This window comes from Cinclus cinclus, chromosome 2 (assembly GCF_963662255.1).
Source record: "Cinclus cinclus chromosome 2, bCinCin1.1, whole genome shotgun sequence".
Lineage (NCBI taxonomy): Eukaryota > Metazoa > Chordata > Aves > Passeriformes > Cinclidae > Cinclus > Cinclus cinclus.
In genome coordinates this window covers 99,847,599-99,859,679 of record NC_085047.1, presented here as the reverse complement: position 1 = coordinate 99,859,679, position 12,081 = coordinate 99,847,599, and the positions used below count along the sequence as shown (strand labels likewise).

The 12,081-nt window shown below is 40.1% G+C and overlaps 2 protein-coding genes across 6 annotated transcripts in view; one reads left to right on the top strand and one right to left on the bottom strand.

Moving 5' to 3' along the window:
• Nucleotides 1-4,915, bottom strand: part of OFD1 (OFD1 centriole and centriolar satellite protein) — a 30,105-nt gene extending 25,190 nt beyond the window's left edge. For 4 of the 5 annotated variants that reach the window (XR_009932993.1, XM_062488029.1, XM_062488030.1 and 1 more), the window contains exons 1-6: nt 4,276-4,915; nt 4,039-4,140; nt 2,042-2,242; nt 1,218-1,286; nt 1,105-1,132; nt 190-297 (exon numbers count right to left, since the gene is read on the bottom strand). Coding sequence is in view for 4 of the 5 variants with exons in the window: in XM_062488029.1 (XP_062344013.1) it covers nt 190-297; nt 1,105-1,132; nt 1,218-1,286; nt 2,042-2,242; nt 4,039-4,140; nt 4,276-4,602 (835 nt within the window). In the remaining variant the exon portion in view is untranslated. Of the gene's footprint in view, nt 1-189; nt 298-1,104; nt 1,133-1,217; nt 1,287-2,041; nt 2,243-2,451; nt 2,521-4,038; nt 4,141-4,275 lie in introns of those variants that run through there. The other variant, XM_062488032.1, reaches the window with a different exon arrangement.
• Nucleotides 4,473-10,296, top strand: TRAPPC2 (trafficking protein particle complex subunit 2). Its single transcript, XM_062488037.1, has 7 exons — nt 4,473-4,533; nt 4,954-5,259; nt 5,359-5,468; nt 7,094-7,238; nt 7,988-8,073; nt 8,913-9,011; nt 9,139-10,296. The coding sequence occupies exons 3-6, from the start codon at nt 5,376-5,378 to the stop codon at nt 9,009-9,011; spliced, it is 423 nt and encodes a 140-aa protein (XP_062344021.1). The 5' UTR covers nt 4,473-4,533; nt 4,954-5,259; nt 5,359-5,375; the 3' UTR covers nt 9,139-10,296.
• Nucleotides 10,297-12,081: the final 1,785 nt, after the last annotated feature.

Genomic DNA, 12,081 nt, shown 5'->3' with positions numbered 1-12,081 from the left:
CCTTATTTTAAGAAAATTTAGAAATTCTATGTTCTAGTGACAGACATAACCTTTACTCATTACCACTTCAGGTTGAATTTGAGTAAGTAACAAAGTAACGCCATTCATATAATATATATATTAAAAAAGCCATACCATATACCAGTATGAATATATCTGGGGAGACTTCCTTGCACAGACTGCACTTACCAAGAGACTCTCTGTAAGGAGGCACTGAGGTGGTCTGAGTTTCTGTGTTGTGAGTTTCTCTGTTTAGATGATGTTCTGTAAGCCTGATTAAAATTTGCATAAGGAAACCTAGCAAGATCCAATAGATTAGTTAGTTCTGATTTCACACCAAAAACAGAATTTGACAAAGAGAAAGATAAATTTGCATTTAACAAAGCAATTTTCAATGTACAAGAAAACCTATTAGATTTACAGAAAGAACAAGTATTTCAGTAAAAACCAATACTAGTAAACATTACAGTTTTATTACAAGCATAATCCAGTCTATCTCAGCCAGCAAAAGCTGACCTTTTGCAACTTTTCCACTCATTTATGTCTCTTGACTCCCAAGGTCAGTTAGGAGTGAAGACTATTAGTTCTTAACTATGAGGCCTTTAGGCAACAGAGGTTTTTGAAGATCAAGCTCCTTTATGTTATATAGTATAGCTAGGTTTCATCATGCAGATATAAGAATTATTTCTTATAGAATACAAGGGAAAGTCAATTAAATCTGTAACTAGCTTTTGAAGTATATTCTGCAAGCTAATACAGTGTTATAAAGACAACCCAAAACCTGAGTTTTCCAAAGTTAGTATGAAAAGCCTCCAAAGAGCATTATATTTAATACCTGATTACAGATTTTCTCCTATTTCTAATGTACAAGTCATTTATTTTGTAAGTGAATGTCAAGTTAATCCACACTACAAATATGAGTTGGATAATCCTGAAATATAACATTCATCATCCTGGTATACTGCAAGTTTCAAAATCCAACTAAATCCACATTACTCCATACCAACACAAACTCAAGAAATCTGATTTTTTATTGCTCACATCTTAATAAAATTGAAGCTAACACATTTATCCTAGTCTGCATCACATGCAAACATTTTGTACCTTTATTTTCCTTCCGAGTTCCTGAAGTCTGTAAGAAAAAAAAGAAGTTTTAGCCAGTCTGTCTTCACCACCACTTTAATTTAAGCTTATTTTCAAAATCAAAATAACTTTACCAATGATTTGTAAAGACTGGATTTTGGATTGATCCTCATTAATTGAAGAAGATCTTGCACAGTCCACAGCTTTTGGGAAAAGAAAGATAAGTTGGAAAAGGTTAACTAATTTAAAATAATTTCAAGTATACAAATGGCACTGTATCACAGTTGTAAAATGTTTTCCATTTGTGAAAGCTCTGTTTACTCCCTGTAAAATCATTTTTAGAGGCCTGCTGTTCTACATTTACTTATCTTCACTACTTCAGACATACAGCAGCCAGCATGTAGCTTCATCATAAGCTGAGCAATGAAAAGAGAGTTTTGTTCTTTCCCCACTAACACATGCTTGCTACTTTTCTTGTCTGTTTTCTTGATTTATTGTCCAAATCACATGAGCTCAGTAACCCAAATGGCGATTAACTACTCACCAGGTCAAAAAATTGATTTTCAGTTAGAAACAGCTTCACCCAACCACACACTTACAGAGAAGGGAAGGCAAGGACTGACCTTTTCAGCCACACTTTGTAGTTAGAACAGCTTGAACTGACTAGGAACTACATTTTCAGGGAACTGAATGGCCAAACTTTCATCCGATTCAGTTCCCAAGTGCTCTGCCACACAGACAGATGGTGGCTGCACCCTTCCAGAACAGCATCATTAGCTTTTTGCCAGCTTTATGTATTCACGAAAATGATCCTGAATGCTTTGTGGAGATGATCAGAAGCTGTACTTATGTTTGTATTTTCTATCACAAAAAATGATTTTTTAAACTGTTAGAATATGACAACCCCCAAAGAACAAAGCTCCTAAACATCATGGAATAGGCAAAATACTGAACTTACTTTCTTCTTCTCTAATCCACTTTCTGGAAAGAAAACAGAAAGTGAATACTCATAGCCACATCTCTCTAGATGATCTGCCACCAAACTGTTGGAAGCAGTGATCAAAAGTGAACTGTCTTCACTTGGAACCATCTGTGGCTGAAGTTCTCCATTCAAAATTGGGTGCATTAGCTCATGGATTAGCTGGTTTCGGAGCTGTGTCTGATACAGAAAAAAAACATTGTATTATCAGTTTAAATGTGATTCAATTAGAGTTTTAGTTTTTCAAAATCCACAGGGAGCCTCACTTGACTTGTACAACCTCCAAAGAGAACAGGGCAGACTAATTTTGGCAAAATCTAGAAGTGCATTATGAACACACTGCCTTTCTTAAAAGCTTCTAGTGGTGGATATAGTGAACTCTGACTTACCCTCTAAATGCACCAAACATAGGACTAAAAAGAAGTTCCCAGTCAAGAGCTCACATAAACACCACTCTTGTACCCCAGCTTCGTTTTCAGATCATTGCCTTCCTGTTTGCCTTCCCCGTGGCTTAAATAAAGCCCTCCTGATGTGGCATCCATTTCAGGTGTTCTTGGAACCCTCACTGATCCTCTTCTGAGTCTTGTATCAAGAAGCCACTCGTGCCACCACAGAAGTAGATGGCAAAAATACCAAAAGATTCAGTGTCTTTAATATCAAATATTTTGTCAGGAAGCAAAAGAGTACTAACCAAAGAGACCTACAGGCACTAATTAATTAAATGGCATTTTTAAATTATGTATTTGCTATTCTGTGAGTTACAATAGAGAAAACAAGTAATCGAAAATCAGCTCTCCCTTCTGTACAAGAAATCATTATTTTCATTATACAGTTATAAAAATTGTTTCTAAGAAAAGATCATGACACAAACAGTGTTTTAAGCTTTCAGCAGCAGCTATGCAACAGTGACACAAGTGAATAAAGAGGTGGTGTGTTAGCAAAAATGTGACAAAATAGTTACCGAAACTTAACAAAGCCAGATCATCAGACTAACACCACTGATATTTTAGCATTGTTTTCAAAAGAAATCAGGCTGAAAACACAATTACAGAACTACAGAGTATTCTGAGCTGGAAAGGATCATTGAGTCCAACTCTCAAACACAACTGAAAAAAACTGTTTTCCTTATTAATTCCTGAGCTTGTCCAGTTTCAGCCAACTTTTAACAGAGGTCATGCTGACTCAAAAACAGCCAAGATCAGCAACCCCTTTACATCTTGTGGAAAAATGCAGGTGGAAAGCACAGGGCTAAATCCCCATCCATAATACAGAAAAGGAACATAGTAATAACTTTCTAGACAAGGAAAACAAAGCAAGAAAATGGACTTAAACAGAAAGTAATCTGAAAGAATATTACTTACATCAAGGAAGAAATGGTTTGAGCATTGCAAGCTTGGTATGGAAATCAGTAACACAGAAACAAATTGTCCTGAAGAAGAAATTCCTAGCTACAGGACTATCACTGTTTTTGAAATACTGATCTTGAGTTTTCTCCTAAGACATTCTCCTGAATGAGCAGACAGGAACAAAACGGCTCAAATAATTTTAAACCAGGATTGCAATATTTTAGAAGCATTATTCATATAACATGCTTACTTATCGTAGGTGATAAACACACTCTGTAACGTAAGAGATCCTTTCCTATTTTATATTCTAATTTATTATTCTCTCCCCTGCTCGACTTCTTTTTTCAGGCACGGGTATTTTCAAAGACCAGATATTTAACCTTCCTGAAAAACACTCCGAGCCCAAGGCATAACGAAAAGCCATTCTGTTTAGGAAGAGCCTCCCCTATGGGGGGAAAATCCCAAACACAACTCACCCCAGGCACATCCCCCTGGATACTAATTAGGTTGTGACAAAAATAATACTTTGTGGAGAGAGTGAGACACTTGTACTCGGCCCGGCTTTCAGGGCGGTCAATGGTGAAGCAGTAGAGCGGATCACAGGTAGCACCTGCTGAAAACAAAGCACACCTTAAGTGTGTCCAGTACGCCTCGGCTCTTAAAAGTCTGATACAGCCTTTTCCGGAGTTCCTCTTGGGACAATGCCTCCCTTTCAACCGAAGCCATCCTGACCTACAACACCGAAACAAAAAGGGGCATTACTGACTCGCAGTTCGACCCACAGCCAGCGAGACGCCGAGCGCTCTGGCCGGCCCCGCCCGCCCTCAGCCCGCTCGGGCTTGGCCGGGGCAGCCTCCCGCTACCCACGGGAGAGCGCCGGGGTCGGGGCCGGGGCCGAGCGGGACCGGGCACAGCAGGACAGGGCACGACAAGGCTGGACAGGGCAGGACAAGGCAGGACAAGGCCGCTGCGTGCTGCGGGAGCGGAGCCCGCTGAGGCGTCACAGCGGCGCCGGATGGGGCGGGCGCAGCGCGGGGCTTCCGGCGGCCGCGGGCAGGCGGCGGAGCGGACCGGACCGGACCCGGCGGAGCGGAGCGGAGCGGACCGGACCCGGCGCGGTGCAGGGTAGGCGGCGGGCCGGGACGGGACCCTGCGGGCCGGATCCCTTCTCCCGCCCCGCCTCCCCCTCCCCATGTGCCGCGGGCCCCCCTGGGCACGGCAGCCCCGCGTAGCCCGGCCCTTCCCCCGGGGCTCCGGGGGCGGCGGGACGGGTCGGCCTTTTCCGGCCCCTCTGGAGTGCCCGGGGATGGAGCCGTGGGATTGTCGCACGGCCGCCGTGTGCCAGCGAGGAGGTGCCCGCTGCCTTCCTCTTTCTGCTGCCTGTGAGCAGGGCCCGGGCAGAGGCAGGCGAGGAGGTTCCTCGGAGGCGAGTGCAGCACGATGTGGCCTGGGATCGCTGTGTCCTGGGGGCTCCCGGGGGAGGGGGGGCTAAATCATCGGTGAGCAGAGCAGGAGGTGGTTTTAGGTAACTAGGTTCACTTCCAGGTCCGCTTTCCAAGGATATTCTCCGGCTGCGCGAAAATCCGTCAGGTTAGGAGGGAGCACAGGCACCTGGGCCAGGCTGCTCAAGAAGGAGCACAGGGCACAGGATTGTGTCCAGACGGTTCTGGAATAACTCCAGCCTCTATGAGCAACACACACGGCAAATAAATTCTTCCTCGTGCCCGGGTGGTACTTCCTGGGCATCAGGTTCTGCCCATTTTTTCTCATCTGTGGTGGTTGGCTTCACCAAGAGCTTGGCTCCATCCTCTTGACGTGCAGACCTAAATGCTTCTCTCTCTTTAGTCTCTGGTAAATATTTGGTAAATATCGGCTGATTTTTAGGAGCTCTTCTACATGGATTAGGAGTTTGTGTATAGACTCATCAGCATTTTTGTCTTTTCTTGTAAGGAGCATTGTTTTGAAGAATGTCTGGAAGTTTCTACTTTGTGATAGTTGGTCATCATGATAATCCCGTATTTGAAATGGAATTTCTGCCTCCTGGAAAAGTAGAGTCAAAGGTGTGTTTTTTTCCCCGTGATACTCCTGTGATTCTTTTATAATATTACAGTGTATTAGAAGCACGACCAGCATGTTGTCAGAAGTAGTATCTACTGTTTCTGGGGATTTTTAAACAGAATTTTTGTCATAGGGAGTAGAACTCTGGATTTCCCAAGTCTCTTAAAAAATCTTTGCCAGATTATACTAATTCTTCACAAAACACAGAGTTCTTACATATTCCCTGCTGTATGTTACAGAATGTATATCTTAGTTTTGCTTTGGTAATTTCTCTTGGTGTGCAGAGGTTTTATAATTGCTGTTCATTGTTTAATGCCACTTACTTTTAAGGCATTTATATACAGCAGTCAGGTAAAATAAGGACCATAAATTTGAAAGCTCTATTCAGTCCTTTATTTTTTATGCTATAAAATACCTAATTTTTTAATCCTCTTCATTAGTCATAATTGCTTTTAAGTAAGTAAAGCTAAAAACTTACATTGGTAAATAAAGACTTTGAAAATGTGGGAAATTTAATACTACTCAGTAAGTAGCGTTTCCAGTGGGAAAAAACCAAATCTATCCATAAGTGGTATTGCATCAAAGAAAAAATGGACTTCAAAATAAAAGTTTGTGTATCCGTGAGTGTATCCAAAAATGGAAGTATATGCTGTCACTGATTGGAACTGCCTGGCATCATCTCTGTTTTGAACTACTGTCCCATAAAGTATAAATAAGGCTACTCAGACTAGACTTTGTGTGAAGATTTGTAAAAGCTGATTTGAGGGAAAAACTGAGAGGTGAGAGTGGCAGTTACAGCACCCCATTACTATGAAAAACAATACAAAACTACACATTTTTCCAGTCTAATGAAAGCTTCCAGTGTAGTTTTACCCTGTATGTGTCCTTAGCAGATGTCCTATGGTGTTCTAGATTGTCTACAAAGTACACGAGCCAAACACTGTGATCACTCTCATGTTTATTGTAGGAACAGATGCAACTTACATCTGCAGGCATATATTTAATACTAGGTGCAGGATGTTTTTCTGCACTAGATTTTAGAAAAAAAAAAAAAAGACCCAAAAACCAATAAAGCAATCTTGTTTCTAGGTAAACAACATGAGAAAAACAGACTCTTTAGGTGATTTTATCAGCATACCTGCTCTCTGTATCTCTGCTTTCCCCATCTGTCCCCCAGCTTTTATACATTGTAACCTATGGATCAATTTCTGCCAAATTTGACTGACATATTATAGTCCTGTGCTGTGTAAATATCACAAAAACAGATGACTGGAAAGAAGAGAAAAAGACATATGAGGGCCTCTATTGTGGAATAAGTTAGTGGTGGGAATTTGCCCATCAGTAAACGAATTAATGCTTGAGATCATTCCTGAGATGTAATACAGGCTTTACTGATTTTGTTGCTCTCAGGACTGGTTTTGTGATGGTCTTTTTATTATGACCCTTTCTCATGACAAATACGCTATTTTCATTTAATCACAGGATGGCACATGTGACAGAAAAACAGGGTATATGTAACATGATGTAACTTAAACACTGGTTCTGTAGCATCTTTAGCAAATGATTGTTTATATTTCATTCCTTTCACTGAATTACTAATCTACTGTCTCTTCTGGAAATGCATTAGGATGATCATCGCCATCTCAACCAGTTCATTGCCCATGCTGCTCTTGACCTCGTAGATGAGAACATGTGGCTTTCTAACAACATGTATTTGAAGACTGTGGACAAGTTTAACGAATGGTTTGTTTCTGCTTTTGTCACAGCAGGACATATCCTTCCCTATTCCCTTTCCTTATATTTATATAAGAAAAGCCTTTTCACAGAAAGAGGTAAGTTAGATAAAGTGCGTTTGGAACAGGTTTCTCTGGTTATTCACTATTATTGTTAGAGTCATCAGCTTCAGGAAGAACTATGTTGGGAACAGCAGCTGGGAACAGTTGGAAAGGTGGATTTTTACTTTGTAGGAGCCAAAATAATATAATGAAATGTGGTACTCACATGGAATAAAGAGGTATGAGAGACTGAGCAAGCTTGTATGATTCTTTGTTCCCACCCCTTCGACCATGCTGGAGAGAAGTGGCAGTGAACATGCCTGGTGCTGTCACTCCAACAGGGAAAATGCAATTCCAAGCCTTGTCACTATATGCAGGTAGTCCTAGAACTGTCTGTTATGAAACATTTGTTACACATAGCAAGTAATTTTGAGTGGCATTTTAACTTTAGGAGTACATGGCAGAGGTGCAGAGAGCATCATCCACATTTAGAATTACATCGTTTTACAAAGAACAACCTTGGCTAGAGAGGTGATTATTTTGTAATAGGAGGATGTTAAAATACAAAGGTAATGCTTTACAAATTTCAGTGCTTCAATTACTTCTTTAAATCCTTCCTCCTATGAGTCACTACTATTTCATGTACAGGTGAACATTTTAGGTGTATGTTGAATTAGGTGTAAATGCTTATTTCAGGATGATGTCTCTTTTCTTTATAAAAGTTTTATTCTCCTTAATTACTGTACATATGAGATTTATAATGCTTCACGATGTAAGGCAAGAAGATGGAATTAAGAACTTCTTTACTGATGTATATGAGTTGTATATAAAGGTAAGAAGTCATTTTTTGTGGTCTTGCTCCACTACTTTTAAGTGTGTTCTGCTCGTCATGCTCAGACACAGCTGTATTAGCATGTTTTCTCTTGGGGGCCTGTACAAGCACCCATGCATTCAAAATCAGCCAGAGCTGGTAATGTCTGATACAAAGGCTATATTTTCCATTAGAACAGGGGTTTTTTTAAACTGTTATAAACTCGGCTCTTTTAAACTTCTTCCCTTTAGTCCAGTGATTTTTTGTAGGATAGATTGGAATGGTTTGGGTAGGAAGGGACCTTAAAATCTATCTAGTTAAAATTTCCCTGCCATGGGCAGGGACACCTTCCACTAGACCAGACTGGTCAAAGCCCCATCCAACCTGCCTTGAACAACTCCAGTGGTGAGGCATCAACAGCTTCTCTGGGCAGCAGAGAACTCGTGGGGCAACTTCTAGTGATGCATTTTGTGGTAGTGTGGTTAAAAGGACTGTTCTACAGAGCCCAGTAGCTTTGCTCTCAGAACACATAGCACTTGTTCTCAAATCCTGGTGGTTCTTCCACTGGATGGGGTCATGGCAAGCAGTCATGGGAAGCATCACCATCTCAGCCTCCTGTGGGCACTCAAATGATCCTAACTTCCAGCAGTGTGATAGGTCTGTTCTGAGGAGTTGGTGCTGGGGGATGGCTCTGCACACGTAAGGGGAGAATGCAAGGGCCTGGAAATCAAGGACTGTTTAGGAGGTCTGCACTCTTAGTGGCCCTAAATACGCTGAAAGCTTGTATTAGATGTCACCTGAAGTGACATTTTCCAGGGCTGGGCATTGTGCTTACTGTTGGGTTTTTCTTCTTTCCCCAGTTTGCAATGAATCCATTTTATGAACTCAATACTCCTATTCGATCCACTGCCTTTGAAAGGAAAGTCCAGTTTCTTGGGAAGAAACACCTTTTAAGCTGAGTGAGTGGTTTTTCCCTACTTTCCCGATTGTTTGAACTGTACTTTGTCTGGTTAGTTCCCTGCATATTTTATATTAATCTTCTGAAGACTGACTAATTGGATGCTGAAGCAGCTTTTTCTTTTGCAGATACAGATAAGAACAGCTGAGCTTCTCTGGTTAAAAATTTGCATCTCAAGAAGTTTCCTTTTATGTTGTATGAAAACAAAGTTTTTAACTGTCAGAGGCTGCAGAAGTACAAAAGAAGAAACTGAGATATTATGTGTTAATGCATATGCAAAGTGTAAGCCTCTGACAAAGGGTGGGAGGAAATCAGACCTAAATATAAAAGATGTTAAACTAATCATCTGGTTTAATGTGAACAAAATGGAATTCTTGATTGTTTGGCCTAAGTGCTTAATTTTATTATAGACTTTCCTACTTCTATTCCTTCAGTAGAGAACTCAATCTGCAGACTAAACAGACTAACATTATACTTTATGGTAATAAATCCAGCCTCTATTTATTAATGTGTAATTGTATGTATATAAAGTGCTCAATAAAAAAATGGATAGATCAGAAAAGCTGTCTCCAGTACTTGAAGAAATTTTGAGGAAGACCCCTAAAGTTTAAAAGTGTGTAATTTCAAATTTTAGCGCAAGACACATTTAGTTGCAGTGTTGCATCAGTGAATGAAGTAGACCAGAACAGCCTGATCTGCCCTGACATTAATTCTAATTCACACATGAAAAAAAACCCAAACTAAATGTGTATGTTTGAACTCATGTTTTTTCCCATTATTTCTGCAACTGCTGAAACTTTCTTTTTGTAAATAAATTTAGAGGAGGACCTTTGAACCAGGAAACTGTATTTTTTGAGGTTTCAAAAAGGCATTAATTGGCCTGTCTGGCTCCTGTTCCATTGTACAATGTTTTAGGAACCATTTTACAAAATATAACATCATTCCAAAACAGTAGTTTTTAAATAGATCATTTGGCATATATATACCTAATAGTTTACTTGAGTATTCTGTTCCTTTTTGCAGCAAATCTGTATAAACTATCTTCTTGTACTACTTTTTTTTGTTCACGACTGAAAAGTAATTTCCAAAGGAAGTGGCATGCTGTTCTAAGAAGTATTTTGCATAGTCTGTATAATTAAGGGGACCATATGTGTATGTGCTATAAATGTATAGTCAGTTATTATTCCTGCATTTACTGCTGTCACTGTAAAATGTTCCATGAGAAAAAAGAACATGATAAAGAGGTTGCAATATTTACCTTAAATAAAACACGGAATGATGTAGTATGGATGCTTCCTGAGTATACTTGAAGTGATTTAGAGGAAAACTAGATAACTACAGTAACAGTACCTGTTGGGGTGGCCAATGAAGATGGGAGTACTTGTCTTTGCAGTGTTACTGCATACAAACTGCATTGTATGTACACTTTGATAATGTCATATAAATGAACTTTTTTTTCCCCCATGTATACATGGAAATAACAGAAACACAGTTGAGGTAAAGCATTCTTGATCATGTGATAAGGAGCCACTGAGCTGCAGTTATTTTCTGCCTCCTCCCCTGTAGCATGATGACTGAAAAAATATTAAGTTAAGATTCACTAAGGAAATACTTAAATAATTACACAGCAGAAAGAAAAGGCTTGGCAAATATGAAGGATTAGTACTAACAGTTCCTACCACTTTCAAAAGCTACATTTTTTATAACTGCATTTTCTGCTGCAGTAGGAACAACATTTTTACATTACAAATTTAAAATTCATTAATTTTACATTAAGTGATATGACAGCATTTTCTCTTTTGCCTGATTTCTGAAGGCAGTTAGCCAAATGGTGCCTGTTCTTATGCCTCCCCTACACCTTTCCCTTTTTCCTCTGAATATAGGAACTGTAGATGGGAAATGCAGACTCAGGTCCATCTAGGCTTTATGAAAACAGACTGTTACTGGCCACGGGAAGAGAAGAATTATGTCCTAACTCATTACATTTCTCAAGAGAGTTTGTGGTTCAGGAGCATTGTCTTGTGACAGAACTCTGAAGGCCTTGGCAAAGTAGCTCCAAGTTCTCTGCACATGGACAAACAGTTGTTTATGCTTCAGTTTGTGACTCCTCACAGTCAGCTGAAAGACCACGAGCTGAAGTGATGGGTGAAAATTATCTTGTGGTCAGCTAAAGTTACAAATCTGCTCTAGGTCTGAAGGCTGCAGTTCCAGCATACCTCAGTGAACAAGTTCTCAGTGGATAGACACTGCCTTTGCAAGGATTATGTTCCTACCCTCTCAGGGGCTTGAGTAAGAATTCAAAACAGAGTCTGTTCAGTACAAGAAAACAAGAGATAATCTGCGTTATGCAATAAAGGCAATAAAAAGTTTATGAGTTAAAGCGACTAGAATTACCCTAAGTCATTCAAAAATCAAGCATAAGGAGATGAGCACAAACTAACACAAATCAACCTTAGTAAATCTGGGCTGGAAATGCAACTCAGACTCCACTTTCTACAAGGTTCTATTACTGTTTAGGTAATCTGCCAGGTGACCTAAAGGAAAATCCATTTGAGGTATGGAGCAGCTGTTAAAGCAGCTTATGTAAGCATTGATGCAGTTTGCCGTGACATGAGCTGTCAGCTGCCCCAGGTAGCTTCTTCTGCCCCTTCCCATTCTGCTCTCTAACAAGCACAGCTTTCAGCAGTCCCACCAATCTGCCACAACAGTTGTTTTTTGTCTTCATTTTAAAGGACACCTGGAAGTTTGCGTACATAATACAGAGTACGCTCTGTCAGTCTACAGAGCTCCAAATACTGCTAACAGGAGCCTGTAATATTTGAGGTGTTAGCTCTTGAAACAAATAGGTGAATTGAAACATAAGCCACAAATGCCTACCTTACATCCATATGGAATGAGACTTAGCTTTTAAAAAGTACAGAAATGAATGTTTCTTACTAAGCATTATGATTTTATACCTGCCACCTATAGTTACAGGCTTGTCAGAAGATTTTTGTTTCTGTAGGCACTTGGAAGTTTTTCCTTTGAGACCAACTCCTGACCTAAACCTAATTCCTATACTGTCTTATTTA

Coding starts and splice junctions, on each gene's coding strand:
- TRAPPC2 (XM_062488037.1), top strand. CDS start 5,376: ATGTCTGGAAGTTTCTACTTTGTGATAGTTGGTCATCATGATAATCCC. Junction 7,239..7,987: donor TGCTTTTGTCACAGCAGGAC/ATATCCTTCCCT, acceptor TAATTACTGTAC/ATATGAGATTTATAATGCTT. Junction 8,074..8,912: donor TATATGAGTTGTATATAAAG/GTAAGAAGTCAT, acceptor TTCTTTCCCCAG/TTTGCAATGAATCCATTTTA.